The following is a 26,626-nucleotide window of genomic DNA, read 5'->3' as shown; positions in this document are numbered from 1 at the left end:
TAGGCCCCTTGAGGCATTGAAGAACTTTGTTGATCGGCCATTAACCAGCGACGCTATCCAAGGGGAGACAATGCAGGCTTTCACCCAATTAATGAAGATTATAGAGAAGCCCAATTTCTTCATAACAACATAGAGAAAATCATGTTTCACCCTGTCAAAGGCGTTTGCCAGATCGAGCTTTATCACCATTCCTTTCTCTTTTCGTTGGCAACTTGAATGAACTGCTTCTTGCACCAGCACAATATTGTCCAGAATCTTTCGCCCTTTGATGAAGCCACCTTGATTTTCCGGAATGATGTCCGGAAAAACATTCTTGAGACGATTGGCGATTGTTTTGGTGATCAGCTTATAACTTGTATTACACAGTGAAATGGGCCGGTATCTACCAAATTCAGAAGCTCCTTTCTCCTTTGGTATCAGGGCAAGGAAGGCCGAGTTGGTGCTGCCTCCAATCTTGGAACATGATTGTGACTCCCTGACCATTCTCAAAAGATCTTTATTAATTATAGGCCAGTAGGTCTGAAAAAATCTGCCATTGAACCCATCAGGCCCAGGAGCTTTATCCGACTCCATGCAATCCAAAGCCTTCTTGAGCTCATCCATGTTGATTGGAGCGGTAAGCATAGAGTTAACAGAGTCTTGAACACAATGAGGAATTAGATCGAAGGGATAGGCTTGGGAGTCTAAAGGAGGATTATCAGGAGCCGTATAAAGCTCTTTGAAGAAGGTGAAGGAAGCTCTTTTGATGCCTTCAGGATCTTTGACCATGGCATCGTGGGACCGAATTTCTGAAATAGATTTGAATTGCTTGCGAGCTTCGGCTTGCTTATGGAAAAAACTAGTATTCTTGTCGCCGGCTTGTAACCATAAGTTTCTGGATTTTTGTCTCCAGTATTCCTCTTCATCCCTGCTGGCTCTATGGAGAGTTTTTTGCAACTCAACTTCTCTTTGAATCAGACTTTGAGAAACAACAGAGTTCTCCATTGCAGATTGGTGGGCAGCAAGGTTTTCTAAGGATTCTTTTCTCTTGGCAGCGGGTGTTTTCAGAGTTTTGGCCCACTCCTTGAGTCTTCTTTTAAGGCCCCTCAATTTTTCTTCCCATACGTAGAATGGGGATCCCAAGATCTGTCGATTCCAAGCTTCTGAAACCACTTCATGAAACCCATCTTGCTGGATCCACATAGGACTGAATCTAAAAGGTATTGGGCCAAGGTTTCCATCCAGGGAGAGCTCGAGGCTAATAGGTTTATGATCAGAGGTGCAGTTTGGGAGGATTTTAGAAGAGGCTGAAAGACCACAAGTAAGGAAAGAGGATTGGACAAGGAATCTGTCCAGGCGAGCAGCTATGTGGTTAGGCCCTAATCTTTTGTTAGTCCAGGTATATTTCCTTGCAGTGGGCTTGATATCCTCAAGATCCCAGTCTAGCATAATGTCTTCCACCCATTCTCTAACTGGGTCCCTTATTGGGGAACCCCCCTTTTTCTCATCAATGGCTAAAGTGACATTCAGATCACCTGCAATAATGATATTTTCTAGATTGTGCAATAATAGAAAGGACTGAATCGAGTTCCAGCAAAGTTTTTTCTCCGTTGGAAGGATCGGAGCATAAATATTGAACATACTTACTTGTTGACCAGAGTCTTTGTGAAGGAGCTGGGTGAAGATCCAATGAGAGCAGTTTTCTTCTTGAATCAATTCATATTTGGAGCTGTCCCAGAAGGAGGCAAGCCCGCCAGAGGCGCCCTTAGCACTGACAGCACTTCCGGGACCTTTGCGCCAGAATGTCTTACTAGTTTGGAGGAGCAGATTATCCTCCATCTTTGTCTCCTGGATGAGCAGGATTTCAGGCGAATGGATCCTGAAAATATCTTTCAGGGCTTCTTCTTTCAGTTTGCTGCCTAACCCTCTGCAGTTCCAAGAGACGTACTTCATTATTTACTGATTTGGGAGGTGGTGGCTCCTTTTGGAGCTCTGCTCTGCTTTCGTCCGGATCTGGTGTTCATTATTCCTTTGAGGGTTTTCTAGGATCCTTGCAGGACGTCCAGATAAGTTTTCTCCTCTCTCTGTTTCTTCTTAGATTTCCGACCCCTAGCCGACTTGATAGGGGTGATTTGAGAGCCATCTGATTCGGTGTCTCTCTCTTCTGACTCTTCACCCGAGTCAGAGGCTAGGCTAATATGCTCCTCAGTACCTTCGTTTCCCCTTTGATCAGCAGCAGCTAGAGGATCGGTTGGATTTTCTTCGGTTTCTTTCAGCTTATTCGATTGGTCTTCAGTTTCTTCGTGACTCTCTGTTACAATCACCTTTTCAACTGATGGGGGGCCTTCTTTTGTGATTGGTTTGGTCTGAGAGATGGGCTGGGGTTTCCCCATTGTTCCAGTTTTTGTCTGAACAACAGGCTTTGAGACTACCTTGCCTTTTTTTATCTCTTTCCATCCTTCTTCTTCCACCTTGTCCTTTGATGGGGCTTTAGGACAGTTTCGTTGGAAATGACCATGCTCATGACAGATTCTGCACTTAAAGGGCAGTTGCTCGTAGTCCAGTTTCTGGTAGTGATGCCAATCTCCAACTGAGAGTTTAACGGCTTCCGGTAGACCAGCTTCCAAGTCGACTTCCACGCAGATTCTTGCGCAGGTGTATTGGCCTCTATTGTCAGCTTTGTCTATGAATCGACCCAGCCCGTTTCCAATCTTTTGAAGGGATTGATAACTCCAGCAGTGGATTGGCAGGTTGGGGAGCCGGACCCAAACAAGAACCTATTTTGGTACATCGACTGAAGGGTCGAAATCAGGGGTCCATTTGTTCAGGAAAAGGCCTTGGTTTCCCATGAAATACGGTCTGTTTCTGAACACCAGGTCATTATCATCCTTGGTAGTGAATTCGAAAATGAAGAATCCTCTACCGATAGCATAACAAATCACGCTGTTCGACAGTAAAGGCCTCCAATTTGTTGGACCCATTCATCTGTCGATTTTGTTGAAGGCCATCTACCCATAAATTTCCCGCCCAACCCTCTGTAAGCCAAGGCAAGAGCTATTTTGATCGGTTGTTCTTCAGGCAGAGCAATCTCTGGTATTTCTTCGAGTTTTTTAATGAATGTCGGTACTTCAGGAGGAGGTCGTTTTCTCCCTTTCTGAGACAGCAGGTTCCGAAATGCGGCTGTTGATGAGTTTGGCGGGGCGGGAGAGGACTCTCCGCCCCCTGGAGCTCCCATGGCGGCGTCGGCACAGCACGCAGCTTGACCTAATCACAGAGAGGAGCGCGCGCTCGCGGGTATTCAAAAACGATGATGCATCGAAAATAACTGATTATGTTATATAACCATATTCTCTTATCTTCTTATCAACTGAGTAGATACAAAGGTTAGAAATATCGACTTAATACAAGATTTCCTTGTATGAACCACATTGGTTGGTTCGAAACGCGTTGACAAAAGAGATATCATGTGATTTACGCCGATAAATTCTCTTAAACCTGATATGGATCACAAAAGCCTCAATTCAATAACAAGATTTCCTTCCCCAAAAATTAATAATTAGGTACTTGGCTCCTCCCAACCATGACACTACTAGACAACCAATGTTCCCCCGAGCACCCAGGCTTGCAATTTTTATTTTTCTCTCTTTTTTCTACTAATTGCTTCTCTTTAGTCTCTATTCTGCTCTCATAATAATGAGACAAAAGCAAGTAAAAACAACATATATTATCCCATCTACCACTCTTTTGGTGGTTAATAACTGCCTCCACCTCACCAACAAGTGGCAGGTAGTTATCTGCTCATTAATGAGCTCTTGTTTCCCACTCTTGAAGACAACTCCCTTTCTTTTAGGAAATAATTATTGGCCAATATAATTTATTTCTCAATTAAATATAATATTTCAGATTAGATGCCTAAGATTTCTTGATGGGTAGTAACACTTTCACAAAAAATTGCATCATTTTTCTCTTTCAACCATTTGTACTCAACGATTATTTTCCCAGATTTTTCTTATTCACAAAAATAAAAACACCTAATTACAACTTTACCATCATTTATTATCAATATTAAATTTGTTGATAATTAAATTTTCCCAATGTCTTTCAATTTAACTCACTTAACCAAAAATAAAATTATGCACATTTAATTACAAAACTTTAAGCCAAGGGATATCATAATCTCCATTCCCTTGTAATTCCCTGACTCCCAATTCTAAAGCTAACGTCATTAATAAAGATATTGCCCAAAGTTATACTTCATTGAATGCCTATCTTTCCAAATGACATTCAAACATTATTTGTTGCGAGTCAAAGAAGTGTAGCATCTCCCTTGCTCCATGATCAACATGGCTTAGACTTATCTCTCTCCAAATCTATACTTGGTTGTCTTTTCCATTTTCCACCTATCACAAGGCTTTGCACGTTGTTTGTACCTTGTAATAGACCATCACAAGGGTGGTTATATTGTCTTTGAAGATAGTGAAGTTCCTAGCCAACCATTACCCAAAACATAAAATCTAATAGAGAATGATGAGTCTTCGCTGTTCATATATATATATATATGTGTGTGTGTGTGTGTGTAATGTAACAACATCTATCATCCATACTTTACCTGTTAAATACCCCAACTTCATGTTGTAGTCAAGGACTCATTTTTACAATCAAAACATCTCAAGTTACAACCCCCCAAGTAGACTTGCTAGATTGCAACAATTTTGTATACAAGAATAAAAACACAATGACATCAGTATCTTGTTGAATGACACACTTGAGGTTTTTAGTTGAAGATATATATATGCATTGGCAAAAGTTCCTAAGTTTTGGGCCCCAAGCACTTTTATTGGATCATGACTACCTCATATATACAAATGATAGATTAATGATGTGTGTACTTTAGGAAACACCCCATATTAGGGTTTTGGTCAAGAATCTATATCCGTGGGTAAAATGACATGGGCTTCACCTCCATGGTAGTCTTCATAAATTGTGACACCTTTGTGTATAAGAATAAAATATTACTAATGTGGGTACCTTGGTGAACACCTTGACTTGGAATTTTGGTCAATAATCCATATTTATAAGTAAATGAAGTCTATGAGTTCGAATCTCCAAGTGGTTTTGCTAGATCATGCTAACTCCATATAAATCGACACAGGTATCCCTCTAAACACCCTAGTTTGTTGTTTTGGTCAATGATTCATATCTATAGGGAAAAGTTCTCAAATTCCAACTCACAAGTAGTTTTGCCGAAACATGACAACTCTTTATATAAAATAATGACCTTTGTACTTTGTTGAATACCAGGATCTAGTGTTTTGTTCAAAAGGTTCATGTCCCTTGAGTTCCAACTCCTAAATGTCATGTTATTTTGCATTAATTTATTCAAAGATAATATATTAATGATGTAGTTACTTTGCGAACAACCTACCTACCTTGATGTCTTGGCCAATGATCCATCTTCATATTTAAAACATCTTAACTTCCAATTCCCCAACAATCTCGACAATAACTAATTTATGTACATTATTAATAAATCAATTATATATATAATGAGTAACTTATAAAACACTCAACTTAACAATTTGGTGAAAAATTCACATCCACAAATAAAAAGTCTCAAATTCAAACCCTAAGTAATATTGTTAAATCAGAAGTGTGCATACACAAATAAAGATTAATGAGATACTACCTTGTACAACCTAATAATTTAATTATTTAATAAAAAATTCATATAAATAATTAAATATTATCAAGTTCAAACCCAAAACAATGTTATTAGATTATAACGAATGAACTAGGTAATTGCTTGATACTTAGATCTAACGTTTTTCTTAAAGATCCATACTCAGAAGTAAATTCAAATTTGTGGACTTATATATATTTCCCGCTCGCAGCGAGTTTTGAATTTCGTCATCATCAACGGCTTCAGAGGTTTTCGTTTAATTTTTTTTGGATCTGTGTTTACCCCTTTTCAGATCTGCTTCTCAAGTTTCGCGAAACGAAAGACCAGGGTTCGAATCTAGTGGGGAGCTTGGAATGTGGGGATCCAGTCATGGATCGTCAAACGGATGTGGATGGCCTGAGCCTCATAGACGTATCTGCAGAAGATGACAGCCTCTTGTCATCCCCCGCTTTAAAGTTACATAACGACGCGGATCGTACTCTTGATTTCCATTCCTCGCCGGCAACCACAGTTCGAGTCCAGCAAAGCGCCCTTGCCTCTACCCACCATCGCATCTCTCCGTCAGGTGGCTATTTTCGTATTATTTGTAGAGTACATATTTTCATAAATTGCTCGCTCTGCCCACGGCGAAACTTGCCAGTGAATATGTGACTATACAGAGCTAGTATTAAATACATAACATTCAAAACTTGTCATCATGCTTGTCAATAAGGACATTGAAAGGGCTTCAAAAGGATTTTATTTTGCTATATGTTTCTGGGTTCCAATTTTTTTTTTTTAATCTGTTTAGGCTTTAAAAGTTTTAGGGTTTTGGGAATTTCAGGTTTCAGGGCTTGTAGGTTTATATATAGATGGGGAGAGATATGGTGGGCAAGGTCATGATTTAGGGTTAATATTTTTGTGCATTTTGAGAAAGCAGTAGACGACTGCTGGTCGTATACAACTGGAAGAAAGGGTGCAATATTAATGTCAGATGCTGGTGTCTGCCTCATTGCGTATCTAATTTTGCTCAAGTTGCCATACTCGCGATTAGGAAACCAATTTCTCATTGCGTTCTCACATCTGTTCCCATTCCGGTCTTGACACTACATGGGTGCATTATTAATTCTTAGACATACAATTAACGGAAATTGGGTGGGGGTGTTTTTTCTTATCTCCCCAGATCATGTAGCTTTATTCCGTGCCACATTTCCGTTTCCCATTCAGTTTCGCGTTTCTGCTGACTTAAATAGCTAATATACCTATATTTTCAGTTTGTTTCAGTAGATAATAATTATGCTATATTCTACAGCAGTGAATTTGATAGAGTTAGGGAATTTATTAACTGATAGACCAATTACAGCAATTTAATTGGTCTAATAGGGTGGTAGGCAGTAAAAACAAAATGAAGCGTTGACATTTGAAATTTATCCAATACCTTAACATGGTCTGAGTTGACATTATAGCAAAAACGGGATCTAGGTTCCGGCTTTTTATTAGAATAAAGTGGTTAAATTATGATGATTAATACAACATCAATTTTGGTGGATTGGCTATGGAATTCGTCTGATATCTATGACGGAAAGAACGACAGTGTTGTTTTCTAACTCACTAGAAATCAAATTATCTATCTATCCATACACACATATGCATATGGTCTCTCTGTCGCCCTCCCCGCATGCACACATGCATAGAATCTCATCTCTTTCTCTCCTGTGTACGCACACATGCGTAAAATCTATCCATCTCTCCATCTATATAAACATACACATACAGTTTCTCTCTCACACTCTTCTTCTACACCCCTTCCCTCCTCTCTCTCCCAATCACACACAGTCACACTCCCTTTCCCCTTTCTCTCTCCCATTCACACATATTCACACTCCCCCTCCTCCCTTTCTCTCTCCCACTCCCCCTTTCTCTCTCTCCCACTCACACACAAATGTGCATGCACACCAACCTACACGCACACATGTGCAGCCACTCAATAAAACAAGATATCTATCTGCCTATGCATGTGCACAAAACTTGATAATCAGCCAATGCATTTCTGCTAAATCCTAGGTATAACAGGGATGCAAGACAGCAGAGAAAGAGTACAAACATCCTGTGCAAACCAGTCTTTCTCATACATGCACGCATATGCATAGAATCTCTCAGACACACAGGGGGCTTTTTAACCTCCTAGAAATATGTCTGTCTATACGTACATAAATAAGTATAAAATGTCATACACATGCATAGAATCTTTCTCTTCTCTCACACATGTGCATCTCTTAAACACATATATATACAGGAATATGTGTGCACACCAACGTGGAGACACATACACACCCAATCAAGAAAATCCTATGTATAACAGGGAATTCAAGGCAACAGAGAAAGAGTATAAGCATACTACATCCTGTGAAAAGCCCTGAGAGATAAAAGCTGACTATAAAATCCAAAACCATTCTTTGTAATAAAGAAACAGCAGGCACTGATCAGCATGGCAAAGGGGCACCCAAAAGCATTCTCGAGAGAACTTGGACTGCAAAAGTGACAGCAGAAAAATGACATTTCGGAAGAACATTATGTAGCCCATGCCAACCAACTCTATTTCGATCCAACAGCAAGAGAACCACTGGAAATCTGCGTCTCGGGGGTAGTATTACTATTTACAATTAAGGATGTGATGAATTGTATCAATAAGCTAGCTCCAGCCTCCAAGCAAGGAGAGAGATATTGAGGGAGTACAAGTGGAGCCCTTGAAATGGACACATAATGTCATAAAATCAAATAGTCTGGGAAGGCTTCCTGGAAAAGTGGATGACAATCCTCATACTCCCCATCTTTTAAAGTAAGGGGAGAACAGTGACCTAGAAAACTACCGAACCATCATGATTGGTTGGATCTCTGCCAACCTGGTCGGGATCACGGAGAAGAAATTGAGCAGGTGGACAGAAAAAGAGAACAAGTGGGCCATCAGGCAAGCAGGCTTCAGGGCCTAGGCCCAAGCATTCTGCATTTGACCACTGCCAGCATTCCATAGTTGCCCACTGCCCCATGCTGTGGCATATGATGGAGAAGGCATGGCATGCCAACGAGGTGGAGACATGGTTTTCCTTTATGGACTTCAGGAAAGCCTTTGACATGGTCCTCGGAGAGAAGCTATGGGAGTGATCAGAGTTGGGACTACCAGAGGAAGGGCCGCAAAACATACATCATATAAATATGTCAACGCAAACATCAAAATGCAAGGTGGTCTATCCAGAGGGTTTAGAAGTGACATTTGGGATAAACAGTTCTTCCCCATCTTGCCAATACTTTTGGCTATGTTACTGGATGCACAGGGTTTTGATGCCGAATTTGCGGATCCACGTTTCGGATACAGATACAGATCCACTTAGATCCACGTAGGATTTGCCACATAAATGAATTCTTCAAACCCGGAAATGGATCCCATGCTATTGAAATGGATCCTGTGCCAACTAGCTCTCACACATCATATGTCAAGTAAATAACATTAGGGAGATTTGAAAAAAAGAAAGAAAGATATTTGCCATTTTTTGAAACCCTAAGAAGCAAATATTCTGTTTATATTTTTAGTTAGATCACTCATGAATAGTATGTAGGCTGTATAGTTGTATAAATTATCAAATACTTATAGGTTGTATAGCACATGATAATTTTACTAGGAATGTTTGATACATCAAAACTTTAATTTTCAGTTTTGGAAGATGTTAACGCTAAAGTTTTATGACAATACATACATAATAATATATGGTGTGCAAAGAATAACTGTGTCGTTAATAATTTAATTAGATCCATCCAATCGGACTCTAGGTAAAAAGTCCTCTTAGAAATATATTCTCAAACAATATTCATTTACCATTGTAATTAGATGGAAAATTTATAAATTTAAGGCAAGTGTGACCAGTGGCTCAAGATGTAGATAAAAACATAGACCTACATTATTAGATATATAAATAGAGTGATCATTAATGAGACACTCAAATTTGTATTAACAGTTTTTTTTTTAATAAATATGCTGCGTTATGATTTCAATTTTCAAATTTATGATGTAAGTAATGATTTCAGCTCTAATGTTATCATTTATTTGATTGTTAACTTTAGATATATTTTTTAAAATAAAAAAATATTAGTCTATTTTTATTTCATAGGGTTTTGCTGAATTCAAAACTTGAGGTTTGAAATTCAGCGAACCTCACAAAATTTGTTTGAGATCGTTTGGGTTTGTTCAAGTTTGTGTTTATTAATATGCTGCATTAAATTTGAAATGCCATGTGCATTCACATAGTACCCATGCAAAATCCAACAAATTTTAACAGATCAATCTGCTAATTGATAGAGCTATTATTTAAAATTTGAGTAGTCTTTAAGTACGATTTTTTGGAAAGTTTTCTGGTTTATTTTTTGATCTAATTTGTCTAGAATCTTGTAGGGATTCATTGAAATCACAATTTTGGTAGATGAACTCTTTGCAATCAATGTTTCCCAAATTTTTTTGAAGATACTGAATCCATATATATAATCAAAAAACCAGTTTAAACAATACAAATCAATATTTAACCACAATTTTTTGGACCAAATCTCAACCAGAAATCTGAAAAAAAAAAACCGCTGCTCTTTGAAATTTACTTTCAATTTCAATATATGTTTCAGTCATTGTGAAAGGAGACACCGAGCAATGTGTAAAAGCAGCGATTAGCTCGATTGGTTTGTTTCTTGTCGTGTTGTGGAAGACCCTTCCATTTGCTATGGTGTATGTACCGGACCGCTCGTGCTCTGTATTTGTATACATGACCGCTGTATATACTGGCGCTACCATGGTACGGTCCCTTTATTTACGTTTATCGGGCTCTAAGGCCAGGTGTGAACAGGTATGCCCTCCTGTCGAAAGACGTATTAGGGTAATGTTTTATCATACACATGCACTAATCTGTTGAATTTTTAACACACTAACTTATGGTCTGCCCGCTATTGAAAGTGATATATAACATACATTATAATAAATGTTTATTATATAAGTTACCAATTAATAATATAAATTTGAATATTGCTTTATAAATATAATACTTAATATAAAAAGATAGTTAAAAAAATATCTGAGTTCATATATATATATATATAATCTAGTGGATCTGTATCTGAATCCATATCTATTTCCGTTAGATGGTAACTTAGCTTTTTGGGATTTTGACAAAGCTAGAGCAACAGATGAATGACAGAGGTGGTGGATGAGTAAACACATCAGGGTTTATAATAAAAATTCTCCTCGATGCAGATGATATCATTCTAGCAGCAAGAACACTTTGCAGCACACAAAACTACCTACATGCACAGGAGACCTTTTGCGGCAAAGTGGGAATAGAAGCAACATAGGTAAAACCAAACTGGTATTGTTTTCTTTCAAAAAGAAAACAGGACAGCCACAAATTAACTTCAAAATAAACACCTAGGAATCATCCAGAACTACAAATGCCGTGTCTGGAATTCAGCAATAGGCTGGGCTGGGAGTTGTGCACAAGAAAGATGCTACAAGTGCTACTTTTCTGCTGCAAAACAGGTGCAAGGAACCAGAGGTTTGTGGGTGGGGAATCATTGGCACCTTTTTTTGGATACTTGTGATTCCAATGTTGCTAAATGGCTGCAAGATTTGGGGGCCAAGCATCTCTAAAAACAGGTGGAAGTAGATGGAGAGAAATTATTGCATCCTTCCTATGCTTGAAAGTTGAAACAACCGCTCCTTATGAGATCATGTTGGTGAAAACATGCTTATGCCCCCTTTGAGCAAGAGGTAGTGAAATAACTGATATTATACTGCCAAAATATAAAACAAATGGGTAGAAATCAAATCCCCCATAAAGTCAGGAAGGAGGTCTTGCAACAAAGAAAGGACACTTGGCAAATCCAAAGCAAAAATTTGGTTAGAGAGATGGGGGATAAAAGAGGAAGAACATCCATGGGACAAAAGAGAACTGAAAAACCACCTGAAAAGCTGGTTATATAGGATGGGAAAAAGGGAAAAGAAAGGTGTAGAAAAAGCAATACTACCTTGAGCAATTCATCCCCGTGAGCAATATCTGGATCTAGGATTATTTGAAACTAAATTTTCTTTGGAAAGAGAAACACATGCTAGCTCAATGATGGACAAGCTCCCACAGGCTGTTATGTGCAATAAGAAGGTCGAAGGAGCACAATGAAGGTTGGGAAGAGAGGACCTGCCGAGTTTGTGATTTAGAGCAGGTAGAGACCAAGCAACAGTTTCTACTCTGTGAAGCATAAAAAGACATAAGACGAAACTTTGGGCCAGAGGGAATCAGTTTGACAACAGTGTTTCATGGGAGGCAACTTGGAAACCCCAAGGATGATACACCCAAGATAAATAAGATAACTGTATTAATGTCTAACAAATCATTACAAAAGTTAGGTCACGGGAAACCCCAAGGACAATACTCCCAAGATAAATAAGATAACTGTATTAATGTCTAACAAATCATTACAAAAATAGGTCAAAGGGACTAATAGGTACATCCAGTGTTAAAATACTGAAAGCAATAAGTAGAAAGAGGAGCAAAACTAAGTATCTTGCCAAAAATTGACATCTTAGCAATAATGTACATGTAGTGCTTCGAAAAGAGGATCAAAAGCTGGAAATATTAGAGCTGTATGAGATATAGAGAGAGAAAGAGAAATTGTTGAGGATCAAGACAAAAGTGACCAATTAACATCTTAACCTGTTTGTGGTATCTTTTTTCCTTGTTATATAAAGGAGAGGAGAGTGCACTAATTATCTTAGTGAGTTGGAGTGTTCTGCTGTGATAGCTCATATGTTGGTAGCAGTGTTGCAAACATCCTGATCTTATTGTGAAAAAATAGCGGAATCCTGATTTTTTTGGCCTCGTTGATGTTTGTCAATATTTTGGTGGTATCTTAATTTTGCCGAAATTTACTGATATTTACAGATATTCTTTTGATTTTTTATGAATTTTTGGTTTTCCATACCTTGCCGATTTTATCCCAATGTTGATATTTGCAACATTGGTTGGCAGCCTGTAGTTTATTAACTTCTCTGTAATTTTTTCTTTCAGAATTAATGAAGAGATATGTGGTTTTTGCGACAGATTTTAGTATGGTGTCCCGACTTTCCAGATGTCACATTTTTTGGATCTATAATCTTTTTAACGCTGGATTGATCTAGTTTCGTGACATGTAGCCTTTGTACTGTTGAGTTATCAATCCTTTGTTTCCGTAGTTGCAGATCAGCAGTTTGATAGGTGTTTTCCTAATCCTTCAGTTTCAGTTGTAGGTGTTGGATAGGTAAATCCCCTCTGCGGACAGAGGCGATCCCACTAGCCTAGAACAGAACTAGCCACAATCAAATCACGCTGCCACGCAAGTTCCTAGTTGTACATTAAAGGTGAATTAAGAAGACCAACCTGGAATCCAACGCTATAGTTGAAGCAGAGTTGGTATTCCCGCTTCTTCGCTTCGGCAGGTCACAATCCTTGCGATCCTTGCAAACGGACACCTGCACATGCAAAGGAAGAAACAAAGACAAGCATAAAATCCACCAAGGCACCACTATATTTCAGTCAGAAAGGAAATAAATCGAACACCACTATAATAGACAATGAGATTGGAACTATAACAGCAGTCGTTCATTAATAAATAATAGACAGGAAAAGTTACAACCTAGGTTCTGACGTTGAACCTCTCCTCTGGCTGGGCGAGCAACTATATGTGTCTTGCAATGTACCTCCTCTTCGGCAGCATAACGTCTCTATGCTTCACTATCACTCACGACAAGCATAATCACAACTAGCATTCCTCCAAGAATTAAAAACTAGCTTGTCTAATGCATGAGGACAGGTATTTATAGATGGAGAAAGGAGAAAGATTCGATGAACCAGGACACCCATTGTGGATTGGCATTATCCCTAAAAAGCCACTGTGGATAGATGTCGAGGATAGATGATGACTCTCGACCTCTATTAGATGGATTTTTCCCTCAAAAGACTTCGTGATCTGAAAGGAAAAAAACAGACGGGCGTGCTTTTAGCAAAAATCATTACCAAACTGGGCTGGCGCGGGTATTGTTCTGTGACAGAGCGCCAATGGTCGCGCCCTCTTTTGAGGATCTCAGCTATTGGCGCGGGTAAGATACTTGTGGACCTGCGCCAATGGAAAAAGAGTACTTTTCAGGGAGAATTTGCAGAAGGTGTCTTCAGGGAACATGAAGTACATACTCAGGGGAACTTAATGCAAGTGTTTTTGGGTTATGTCACTGCTCACAGGTCCCGGAATTCGTCCTCCAATGTACGGGAACGGGGCGATAGGGACGGTGACCAATGGTGACAAATTACTATGTAACAGTAGGATTAATCGATTGATCTGCAGATCTGCTTATCACGTGCTGCAAAATTCAACTGCAAGTCCCCTGATTGATGTGATAGAATCTTCCTTCATTCCAAGTCCCATGATTGATGTGATAGAATCTTCCTTCATTCCAAGAGTAACATCATTGGCCGTATTGGTATCATGTCTTGTGGACCCTCTGTGGCTTATGGTTGTTATCTATGTAAAATGATTGTTATTATCTATGTAATGTATGATAAGCTATAATAATAGTGGCATGTATGATGTGATTTTGTTCCAACTAGCACATTAGTAAGTACTCTATTCCAGATTCAACGAGCTCCCACAACAACCCACATTAATGCTAATACAAAAAAATTCATTCTGTGGAGGTGGATGCATAATGTTAGCTTCATGTGACTGACTAACCTTGTTTAATCATAAAAATGGTCGTTGTGACTACAATTTGAAAGCATATTACAGTTTCAAGCACATTGCAATTGAGAGCATATTACAGTTTCAAGGAGAGAACAAGGCAGCTAACATATCCAATTAATCCACCTGTTGATTTTGGTCGATTGATTCATGATTTCATGAAATTGGATTCTATGATTCCATGAAATTGGATTCTATGATGAGGTGTTTGAGCAAAAAGCTAAAATATGAGGGAAGAAAATGCTTTTAAAACAACATTGTTGCCCGACTACTGATTCTTTTCTAAAACATGGGCAGACTCAGAATTTAAAAAACTTGGTGATTTTTTCAGTGAGTTGATTTTCAGGGGATATTTTGGCCACTTTCTTAGCCAAAGACTGACTCACTGACTTTTCGGCAATTTTGCCAGACTGGTGTGTGCGCCTTTTCAAGTAACTGATGAATTTTTTTGTAGGCTGATTTTCAGGTTGCTTCTTTGGCCAATTTCATGGCTAGAGATTGACTCACTGATTACTTGATTTTTTGCCACATTGGTGGTGGGTGTGTGTCTTTTTTTTCCAGGTACCCCTGGCTGGTGTTTAGGACCTTTTTTCCCCGAATCAGAATCAAAAGTCTAATTTGATAAGGAATTAATCAAAATTAGATTAAAATGTCAATTTTAAGTTTAACTGTTTGGTTCAAAGCTGTATGTATACAAACTCACCAGTTTGGACCTGTGTCAAATTATCATAATTGATACAATATAGTATTATGCAATTAGGATCTCTGCCATTTGTATTTTGAAGGCCGGAAAAACTTATATCATGTGTGTTCTCAGGGGTCATGCTATGTGGGCTCATTGTCTTATAAATGCAATCGAATAGAGTGGTGGTGCTTGTTGGTTAATGAATTGTGGATCACTCTAATTTCAAACAAAGCTTGATCAAAGCAGGTGCCATGTTTTCTACTCTAAATGTTTAATCTCAACTATCTCATCTTGCTAACTATTGGTTTTTGCTTCTGTGTATTTGTCTGCAGAGTGTGCTTTTGTTTCTTATCCGCTAGCTTTGTAACGTTTAAATTTTCCTCCTCATACCAAGTTCTGTTTTATCATGATAGCATTTCTTGTGTGACACTTTCTCCAAGTTTTGTGGAAAGAGAAATTGTAGTGCATCCAGCCTGTGCAAAATAGCCAAAATAATCAATATGATAGGTCTATAAAAACATGAACACCTATAACACTCAAATGTAATGTTGAAATTGCCAGGAGGAGGATTTCTTTCTGTTTTTCATGCTTGTATTAGCTTTTATAATTAAATGCTTGTAGTCTAAAAGTTTCTAGACCCAATCGTTGTAAAGTCTATATAACTGCTTTAGAATAGCACAAGACTCAAATATATGAATAACATTTGAATCCAATGTCGATTCTTCATGTTAGCAATAGTGTCAACCATCTGATATTGAACTATTGGTAACTTTGGAATGGTAGAGTCAACAGAAGGTGGTAAAGCAAATGAGAAGCATTCAACATTGCATGATGGACTTAATTGCGGGGCAGACAAACAGATCAATGATACAACTTTGGCCATGGATGGGGAACCACAACTTTGTAAAGAAGCAGTTCAGTCTAAAAGGAAAAGAAGGGCAGGACAATGTAACTTGAGGAAAAGTCTAGCATGGGACAAAGCCTTCTTCACTAGTGAAGGTCGATTAAAAATATTTCTGCTGTATCTTCTGTTGTGCTCTGTGCTATCTTTGATGTGTTTTTTTTAAATTTTTGCTATTATTAAATGGGTTTTTGTTTTACTTTTTTTTCTCTGCTATATTACTGTTTTATGTAGAGTTCTCAATCAATTATCATTTGCAGGGGTTCTCAATCCTGAAGAATTATCTCTCATAAACAAGACTTTCAAGAAGTCAAATGAGACTCCGTTGGCTGTTATTGAAGAAGACGAGTCTGTAAGAAGTTCTTTTGGTTCAAACTGCAGCCTTGTGGAAGATGATTCGGCTTTACAATGTCTCGAAGAAAAACTATTTGCAGAGCTCCAAACTTCCAAGCCTAAAATTGATAACGAAGCTGATAAGATACACAATGCTGCATCCTGTGAAACATTTCCTGCTCAACCATTAGGGCTTCCACAGTTCAATGTAACGTTTACTTAGAAAAGTATATTTTTGTATTTGACTTCTCTATTGCTTTCCTGTCTAGAATAGTTTTGATGTTGTATAATTACTGTTGTGTTGGATTCTCGATTATGGACATTTGTTTCTCTTGTTATTTTTTTGTTATATCCAGGCAAAACATTTAGCTACAGGAAAAAGGCACATTGCCATGAAAGTTGTCGAGACTCCTTTGCATAAAAAGGCTGCCCTTGGACCCCAGGCTTCCTTCACATATCCTTTTGGCATGTTAAAAATTGTGCTGCTAGCTTACAATACCCATCTTAAAGCTTAGTTAGTAAGAAAAAATGAGGTATATGTCATTATTATTATACATGTTTCCTTGACTCCAACACACTTCAAAAAGGTCAAGTGCTAAAGCCACAAAGGAACTGCAGAAGGCAAGCCAGTCAAATGATGCATATGGAAAGAATTGCGTTGCTGCACCTCCAGTAGCTACAAAGAATCTGTCTAAAGGTCATAAACGCATGAAATATACACATGGAAATGCTGTGCCAGGTTTGCTGTTACAAGCATATCATTCAGTTTGGTATTTCCTTTTAGGGATCTAGAATATGTGATGTCATTTCAGGCAGTACTGTGGTATTCATTCCAGGGATGTATGCACAAGTTCTAAATTGGTTACAGACATGCTGCTTGCATTAGTTTTCTAGGTTTTGTAAGTTTCAATTTGGAATTTTATACATAAAATTACCAAATTGCTTATAACTGTGCAGTGACAATTGCATGCAATGACCATATGCAGCTAACATGACAAGGCCTCCATCTCACAGAAACTCGCCAGCAAAGATAAAAGAAAATTCTGGCATCACAAGTAAATCCGCTCCATCGCCAAATTCTTCTGCATCTGACAATTTGAGTTCTGAAAAATGTCCAGCTTCTTCTTGTACTTCTGGAAAGCTAAGGAAGGCTCTATTTGAAATGCCGAAAGAGGTTGCAACTGGGACAGCAGACTCATATAGAAATGGGAACCTTCTCGGTACTCCTAGTGCGCAGTTTTTTCATGGGACACCTGCATTTCATTCTTCAATGGTTTCTGCTACCTTGACAGGCAGCAGTTCATCATTTCTGACTCACACATCTTGCGAGCAGTTTGCGCCCACCACAGGGGCGCGTACATCTGCAGATTCAACAGTTTCTCAATGTGGCAAGAAGAACCAAGAAATTGGAAACGCAATGGCAGTGCACTTGCCCAGAAAAGATGATTCTATAAACATTGCTGGTAATAGTATGATTTTTAGTGCCAAGAATCCTTCAGGGAATTCTGGCAATGCTTTGCCTGTGACTTTTACTGCAAAGCCCTCAGCCTTGAGAGTGTCTACAAAAGATGATACTATAGGCATAAATTCTAACAGCATGATTTTTAGTGCTAAGGATCCTCCAAGTAAAACTAGCAATGCTTTGCCTGTAACTTTTGCTGCAAAGCCCTCAGGCTTAAGAATGCCGTCACCAAAACTAGGATTTTTTGATTCGGTTAGTCCACATTCTCTTTCTCAGATCTCATGAATTGGCACATTTTATCTTATGACAATTCTCAGGGGACATTTGGCTGCAAATGTAATATCTCCAGACTAATTGTGTTTTGGCTGTTTGCAGACAAAAGTTATCCGTGCACCATTCTCTTCTTCTTTACACAGAAAATCTGCTGGCAATCGTGTTCTACCCAAGCCTATTCCCAGGGGGCCAAGCAATATCAATCAGGGTAATAGATTGAAACCCCCGTGTGTTCCTTGTGCAGTACCGTCTTCCGTTTCTGCGAGCAATTTTAGTTTTCCAAACTATGATGCTATTTTACCATCCAGCACTCCAGTGACTTCCAATTCGATGTCTGATACTGCCTTGAAGAGTTCTATCACATCCATTCCAGCTCCTCCATTTCTACCACAAGTTAAATCAGACCCTGAAGCTTCAGGTCTGGTCTTGTTGGCACAGAAAAAATTTGGTGCTTTTAAAACTCAGCAATCTTCATCTGTCCAAAGAAGTGATCAGAAACAGGTCCATTCAGATAATTGTAATGCAGCGAATACTGTAGTTGCTGAAGATATTGAAAGGAAAACTAATTTACAGAATAATATCTGTCAGGTTAGTCAGTATAACTATGCTACGATGGCTGATGGAAATCACACTCAGTTGAGGTTCTCGCAAGTAGGGTCGTCTTTACAAGACATACCACGAGGGGGTTCTGAAGCAATTAGTGTGAGTACAATTAGTACAGAGGCCTCACTGGATACAGAGCCTGGTAAAATTTCTAATGTGAGTGTTGTTAGTGATATTCTGGTTAATCGACATATTCCAAAGGGTAGGTCTGGTATAATGGCAGAAGAAAGTAAGACTCAGTTAGGGTTCTTGCAAGGAAAGTCCTGTTTGCCAGACATACCACATGTGGGTTCTGAAGCAATTATTGCAACTGAAATTGATACAGAGACCTCACGGGCAACAGAGGCTGGTAAAATTTCTACAATGAATGTTGTTAGTGATATTCAGACTAATCCGCATATTCCGAAGGGTAACTATGGTAAGATGGCAGAAGAAAGTCAGACTCGGTTAAGCTTCATGCAAGGAAAGTCCATGTCACAAGATATATGTCAAACAGGTCCTCAGCCTATCTGGAAAGATAGGAATGGTGCAAACACCTCACCAACAACAGAGATTGGTAAAGCCTTGAATGAAAATAATGATAACATTCCTCAACCTGGTCATTGTCATGGAATGGCTGTTCTTTCTGATGCTAAGACAAATCATATGTCTGAGCCTTTACAATCTAAACAATTGCCACCCCTCCCATGCAGCAAAACAGCAAAAGTATCTGAAAAGTTCCAGCTTGAGACTTGTCCTGATTTAATTCAAAATGAAGAACAGGATGGACTTTCAAATGGTGATTCAAAAGGAACCATGAGGGATGATAAAGTCAAGAATGGAGTCTCTGATCTGGGTTCTAGTTTGCAGCAGGAGAACAAAATGAAGCTTTCATCTTGCTCTGTAACATTAGAACATTTGCCATCCCCTTGGCAGAATTTTGATTTGTGTTCTAGTTTGCAGGAGAGTGAAATGGAACCTGGCTCAGGACATTTACCATCCCCAGGCCAGAATGTTTCAGTTCACATTGAAAAGCAGGATGGCAATTCCCATCAAGTTTCTCAGACAAGTATCTCTATACAAGATGCAGATTTGCATGATAATATTAGAAATGGAAATCCTAATTTGGTTTGTCAGTTGCAGCTGGAAAATGAAATAGAGCCTGCATCTCAGCTTGTACTATTTGAGCAATCCCTTCCTACAAGAGAAGGAGAAACAGAGAAGGTAACTGAAGAATTGCTCTTTTCAGAAGCGTCTAGTCTTGAGAAGGGTTTGGATCTTGGTCAACATAAAGTACCTGATAGAGCTTGCACCAAAGCTTGTCAAGGAAGTATGAATATCCAGAGTGGATATTCATGTGACAAGGTCCAATCCATATTGTCTGATGTGACTGCTAGCTTGGAATCCAAAACTGGAATGAAATTTAATCCTAAAAAGCATGATTGTCCTGTCAATTCCTTAAGTTCTTGCAACAATAATCAAGATAGTACCTCTGATACGCTTATCATTCCTTCTCTACTGTCAGGCTGCCCTTCCCGTGAAGCTGCTCCTTCAGTTATAGAACACATATCTGAAGATAAAGATGATTCTTCATTACGTAATGTGAAATTGTCTCATAGCTCTGCTACACTAGAAGCAAAAATGAAGTCTGAGCTCAAATGTGCTGGTAAAGAAGTAAAAGTTAATGGAAGAAGCCCTTTGTCTCCCAATTACAGGCTGCTGAATTCTACTGCTCAGGAAATATCACAGAAACATGTCAAAGGACGGAGGTGTTCAATGGCTGGTCCAGAGAAACTGACATCCTTGCCTATGTCATTTTCTGTATCGGATAATGCAGCAGAGAAGGAGAACAACAGTCCAGAAGGGCAAGATGGAGTTGGCATGTTAGAAGCACAGGGTGCAGATGGTCATTCACATGTGAGCTCTGGAAGAAAGTCAAAGGGTAACCTAACTGTTCAAGTACAGAAAAATACGAACCGTTTAGATGCTTCACCATTTTCAGAAGAGTGGATTGCTGCTATACAAGCTGTGGGTGAGGTCGGATACCTTGACCGCCAATAATAATGCATTTTTAAGGTCCTTTGAGTTTGTGTTCCAGTTATTAGGTTGCTTTAATCTACCTCAGTGAATGCTGACTGATACTATTTTCAGGAATGGCTTCAAATGAAAAGAGGACCGGTTCAGAACTCACCACCAAACAAAATAGTTCCCCAACCAGGTCCATGGTCTCCGGTATTTTCTCATCCAGTAGGTTTATTAATAAAATGTATGTAAACATACTTAGTAACACTTAGCTGAAAAACATTCCAGAGAGATGACTAATGTAGCTAAAATTTGTACACCTTGTTGGTTTGCAGTCCACTATTTTAATCTGCTGATGTATACCTTTTTACAGGTTCGGCGCCATAACCAGCAACTAGGTCCATTTGATTGTACTAAATATACAAATGCACCAGAGAGTAGCGATGTTTGTGAAGGTGAATAAGATGCCTGTGGTAGGGATGCTTTTCATTTGGCCGAATGGTGATCAGTCTTGTATATAGTTCTTAATTCCCAGTATGTCTGAAGTATGAAGTTATCATCTCCGGGAAACACAGGCATGGACTCTGGCTTGCAGGGAACCCTCATTGCATGCTGTGCGGCCTCTATCCTAGGGTCAGTTCCAGCAGAATCCGATGTTTATTGTTTTCAAAGATTGTGGTCGAGAGCCATACAATAGCAGGATTAAAGTCTATTGCTGGATCAGGATCTCATGGTTTATAACTTTATTGCAAGTGGCCTAAGTGCTGATCATTTTAGATATATTATGATTTATTCTGTTTACGAACTTTTCGATTAAGTGAACCCATCTCAGAGCTGTTGTAATTTGTTAGCTGAGAAAATATCTCAGAAGGATCACATTTTGAAGCATTTCAGAAATGTTTGTGCGTTCCAGAAGATGATCCGAATTACACAATGCATTGAAGGTTGCAGTTGTGTATCGGCACTCTTATTTACTTCTGTACACGAGTACTTGATGGTGCAGTTGAAATGATGGAATTCTTTTCATAAGTAGCGGTTTGGTTCACCAGCTACAGGAAATATAACTGGATGTTAAGATTGATACGATACTTTTCCTTGCAACAATCTAACAAACAAGCTTGTTCCTGATGTCTGTGGAATTTGGAATCTATAAAACCGTAGACAATAAGCGAGTTAAGTTGTTAAGTGTAGGAATTTGCACACGGTTTTCATTACTTGTTTGCTGTCATGAACAGGATTAATTTGTGTATAACATAACCCTAGCTGAAATGTCTATTATGCTTTCCACACATTTAATATGAAAGAAATGAGCCTTAGTTAATTTTCTCAATCTTGTGATGTTTCATGAAAAAATTCAGTATTGACCATTTAAAAAAATACAATATTATCAAATGTATTGTTATTATTACTACTATTTTTGTTTCATTTTTTAATTTGTGGTAAGCTGTTTCCAGAAACAATCACTGAGGTGCTGTACTAAATAGCACAGGCTTCCTTTGCTTAAGATGCCAGGTCTAAGGGGTATCAATTCGATCAAATATGCCTGGTATTTGCACCCGATTCCATTTGTTTTCATCATGCCATTCAGGTGGAGCAGATCTCAGCGCGAAAGGAAACCTGGTGGGTGGTTAATACCAACCTCACCAGTAAACCATGCCCACTCCGGCCTAAATTTTTTTGTTTTCAAATTACAGGCATGAAGTGTAAATGGCGTTGTGACCATATCAACTTGAAATAAAAGTAACTTTCACATAATCTGCACATATGGTTGGCTGTAGCTCGTTAAGATTTTGTTCCAATAACATTGTTGTTAGAAATGGTATTTATCAGGATTGTTGTTATTTGTCTTATGGACTTCATTCATACTGTAGCCTTAGGTATTGGCTATTTCTAGTGGATGCCGCAGATTAAATGTTTCTATCCTAGACATTACGGAGCACAATAAATTGTTAGGGAGGATCAAACCAAGTATATAAATATAGACAGTGTAAAGTGGTATGTTGCAACACTCAAATTTGAATGGGCCTCTACTGTCCTTGGTTGCAAGAACGAGTATTTGCAGCTGTTTTCGGTAGTGATGAGGAAGGTCATCTAAATCAACTGCCATTGGAACCACACAACTTACGCTTGTAATAATGCGGCCATTGCGTTAGGTGCGGGTGGTTATAAGACTTTATTTTTTCCTATTATTTAATATTAATATAAGTCTTTGAAGATCTAAATAAAAAAAAAGTGTATTAGTTAATCAAAACAAACTAATTATAGGTGTCTAAATATAGTAAATTCTTATTAAACTAAGAATTAAGTCGTAGAATTAATTAACTAATTAGGTTATTTGATTATTACTAGTTTAATATTTCTTCCTATCGTTCAATATAATAATATTAATACAAGTCTTTGAAGATTTAAATAAGAAAAATCTATTTCTTAGTTGAATTAAAACTAACTAATTAATTATTAACTTATTATAGGTCCCTTTCCATATCTCTTAGTCGTGTCCAGTTACCCTGTTTAATGTAGCCGTTTTTGGTCAAATATAGCCGTTAGATAACCCGGTCTCTCTATTTATACTGCAACCATGATCTGATTCTTCAAATTGTCATGATGATGAACCACACTGGTTGGTTCGAAACGCGTCGACAAATGAATTATGATATGATTTCTGCTGAAATTTTTTCAAAATAATAAAATTGAGGTAAAATAATCAATTTACCATTGGTGGTTTTTGGATTCTCATGGTTTTTTTACAGCCTAGATTCATCTTAACTCTGAATCTACTAAGCGCTGAGAGGGATCAAATATCTTGATAAAATCATAATTGATATTAAAACTCAATATGACAGAGATGCATAAGCCCTTCCTTCCATGGATTGACATCTCATTTGAAAAAAAAAACATTTCACTTTTAACTATAAACAAAATATTTTAATGTCAAAATTAAATAACATTGGTCTAGATCCATCTTAACTTCGGATCTATAAGTGTCGAGAGGGATCAAATCTCCCAAGGTGCAAACCTATTTTTTGAGTGAAACTTGAGGACAAATTTGTATTTGGAATAAATAGTATTCAAAAGGTTCATGAAACAAACTATGGATACACCCAAGCGATCTTTTCGTACACATTTGAAACCAATTCGTAGACATTTGTCACCAATTAGGTCGGGAGATTGGATCGATTATAAAAATATGAGATTAGTCGATTTATTAGTTAGCAAGGAAAAATATTATCTGGCCGAGGGAATAGATTAACGAGAAATTCTCGGCTTTTGATAGATCTGGAATTAAGATGGATCTAGGTTGGTTATACACACAAGGAAAAATGTGCTCCATGTATTTGTCATTAAGTTGTAGCACCTTTGTTCATACAAATTCAATCCACAAGTATTATAAACTTATAGATCAAGGTGTTGGTTTACATAAGATGATAGGAATAAAACTTGAGCTACCATATTCACCCACAACAAAGTTACAATGCTTGCTTAATATTTGTAGATTTAGGTATTCTTTCATTACATGTGATAGGAATAAATGTAGTTTTTGGGTTCCTTCTAAGTGGGATGTTGTGCATCTCTCGTCGATCACCAAAATGGACATGGGTACACATAACGATCATGAAACTCCCCATAGATTGTTCATTTATTGTGAAGCAAGTGGAAAACTCCCATATTGTCTTTAGAAAGCATGAAAACTTTACTAGATATTGTCTAGGATGCCTATCATGCTGCTCAAGTTGATGCAATTCATTCACTAATAGCATTTCCACTTAAACATCTTCTATAGATAAAATTTATAGACAATACATTGTGGTTTCTTTGTAGAATTCCTAGGATGAAAAAGATGTTGGATTGAGAATGGAATAAGTTTGCAAAAGTGGATCAACAAGAATAAGAAAGTGAATTTAATAATTTTTATGGATAGAAATGTTGAGTAAGTTGAATGAAGACTGTTTTTGGAATAGGTATTGTTTTGTACTTTCTTTGTAACATATAGGATGAGTGTGCTTTTAGTTATCGCCTAAATTCACACCCTTATGAAATATCCTAACACTTGCTAACTAGGGGAATAAAATGTGAAATAAAGATATCCCTATCTATGAGAATAAACCTTTTTTAATTATATTATGACCACGTAGGTTTGTGATGTACTTTAATCTCTCTCTCTCTCACACACACACACACATATATATATATATAAAACAAATAATACATAAGGATTCCAATAAATATATAGATGCCTCAAGAGAGATTAGCAATAAGAGACAAAATCATAAAGCATAATTAGATCTATTTGAAAGATAGGAGCTAGTGGAAGTGGATGTGTGTGTCAAATCTGATACGAGAGATATAATAATATAAAATACTTCAGATTTGCATTAAATAATTTAATTTAACAAATGGAACTCTAAGAGAGGCAAAGGCTCTTTCGAGCTACTATTTAAGCACATCAATAAAGGCAACAAACATGATCAATGGTACAAACGACAGTGTGCTATGATTACCAATTAATTTTATGTCAAAAAGAGAACATGCTTATGGTTGTCACTGCCCTCTACAGTTGTTATAAGATGGAAAACTTCAGATTTACATTAAATAATTTTATTTAACAAATGGAACTCTAAGAGAGGCAAAGGCTCTTTCGAGCTACTATTTAAGCACATCAATAAAGGTAACAAGCATGATCAATGGTACAAACGGCAATGTGTGATATGATTACCAACTGATTTTATGCCAAAAAGAGAACATGTTTATGGTTGTCGAGTTGTTATAAGATGAAAAACACACATTTCAAATTCAACACATGAAAGAACAATATAGAGATAGCTTTTGCAATATAGATCAAAACATTTTGGTTGGTTCCACTTGGGAAAGGAATATGCCATGCAACAAGCATTAGAAAGAAGCTCTAAGTTGACCGTACTCCTTGCTCTCCCCACTTGTGAGATGTTGACCCTATTTGTGAGCCATCTCTCTAGTTGCAAACCCTTTTGTTGTTGACACAACTCAAGCTTGTATCAATCGAGCTATTTGCCATCAACTTCGAGATGGAACCCTTACTACTCAATCTCCACCATCTTCTAGCCTCGAAGGTGGAATAAAAAAACTTATACCTTTAGAATTTGCTTAAGAAAATTCCAGTGCAAGTATCCTAGATCCACTTAATGATGCTTTACATGCAAATTTTTTTGATCTCAAAACTAAACAAGAAGACACTCTTAAACAATATGCCGCTCTCAAACAAGAAATTGAGACACATATTAAGTCACGGGCATAAGTGGTTAAGGAGAACCTCGCCTCTCATGTAGAGGCCAAGCTAAAGGAAGATCACACTACAAGGGTGCGAGAATTGAATTTGAAGGTCCAAAGATTCCCTTTTCCCTTTCCTTTCCTAGACACCATGCAAGTTGGCACCATGTTCCTTTGTGATAATCTTCAAATCCTGGACCTTGCTTTGGAGAGTGTTTGGTTCGATATTTTCGATCTGGTTGGCTTTGGGCCTGTTGATGATTATAACATCAAATAGGAGTTCAAGTGTCTATATGTGTGGAAGTTGTTCAAGACCTTCAATCTTAGCAAATTTACTTTAATTAAACGATTTATTAAAATGAAGTATTTTTATACAAAAAGTGAGTTTAATCTAATGAAATGTTAAGGTTGTTATTTGCATTTATGAATTACATGAACCCTAACCATTGATCTCAAGTGAGGTGGGATGTAATATCAACTATCAATCACTTCGGAGATTAGGGTTATGGATTTGGTCAATAACTCAAGTTTATAAAAGAAAAGCTAGGCGAAGGAAGAAGACACAACAATAATAAGCACAAGAGACAATGCGATAGTGAGCATGTCAATGATTGGGTGGAGAACTTTCATCCAAGTGAGCAGGTGTCAAAGGAATAGTGCAAGAGTGATTTTTTTACCACAAGGAGCCAT

At 37.9% G+C, this 26,626-nt stretch overlaps 2 protein-coding genes across 2 annotated transcripts; both read left to right on the top strand.

The window, feature by feature from the left end:
• The first annotated feature begins 5,848 nt into the window (after positions 1–5,848).
• Positions 5,849–16,868, top strand: LOC149184531 (uncharacterized). The gene is made up of 4 exons (XM_089415362.1): positions 5,849–6,224; positions 15,903–16,118; positions 16,281–16,561; positions 16,710–16,868. The coding sequence occupies exons 1-4, from the start codon at positions 6,029–6,031 to the stop codon at positions 16,866–16,868; spliced, it is 852 nt and encodes a 283-aa protein (XP_089271488.1). The 5' UTR covers positions 5,849–6,028.
• Positions 16,869–16,934: 66 nt separating this feature from the next.
• On the top strand, positions 16,935–21,780 carry LOC149184530 (uncharacterized). The gene is made up of 5 exons (XM_089417573.1): positions 16,935–17,092; positions 17,340–18,067; positions 18,191–20,707; positions 20,822–20,902; positions 21,066–21,780. The coding sequence occupies exons 1-5, from the start codon at positions 17,062–17,064 to the stop codon at positions 21,153–21,155; spliced, it is 3,447 nt and encodes a 1,148-aa protein (XP_089273699.1). The 5' UTR covers positions 16,935–17,061; the 3' UTR covers positions 21,156–21,780.
• The last annotated feature ends 4,846 nt before the right edge of the window (positions 21,781–26,626 follow it).

The sequence above is a fragment of the Pinus tabuliformis genome, chromosome 3_2 (assembly GCF_031772625.1).
Source record: "Pinus tabuliformis cultivar Carrire ecotype Pingquan chromosome 3_2, CPIR1, whole genome shotgun sequence".
Lineage (NCBI taxonomy): Eukaryota > Viridiplantae > Streptophyta > Pinopsida > Pinales > Pinaceae > Pinus > Pinus tabuliformis.
Note: the sequence above shows the minus strand (reverse complement) of the source record. Positions and strands in the feature narration are given on the sequence as shown.

Bases quoted from the DNA above. Each gene is read 5' to 3' on its own strand.
- LOC149184530 (XM_089417573.1), top strand. From the start codon at position 17,062: ATGAAATATACACATGGAAATGCTGTGCCAG. The intron at 17,093-17,339 runs GTTTGCTGTTAC...GACCATATGCAG, and splicing joins ACATGGAAATGCTGTGCCAG to CTAACATGACAAGGCCTCCA. The intron at 18,068-18,190 runs GTTAGTCCACAT...GGCTGTTTGCAG, and splicing joins AACTAGGATTTTTTGATTCG to ACAAAAGTTATCCGTGCACC.
- LOC149184531 (XM_089415362.1), top strand. From the start codon at position 6,029: ATGGATCGTCAAACGGATGTGGATGGCCTGAGCCTCATAGACGTATCT. The intron at 16,119-16,280 runs GTCGATTAAAAA...TATCATTTGCAG, and splicing joins AGCCTTCTTCACTAGTGAAG to GGGTTCTCAATCCTGAAGAA. The intron at 16,562-16,709 runs GTAACGTTTACT...TGTTATATCCAG, and splicing joins TAGGGCTTCCACAGTTCAAT to GCAAAACATTTAGCTACAGG.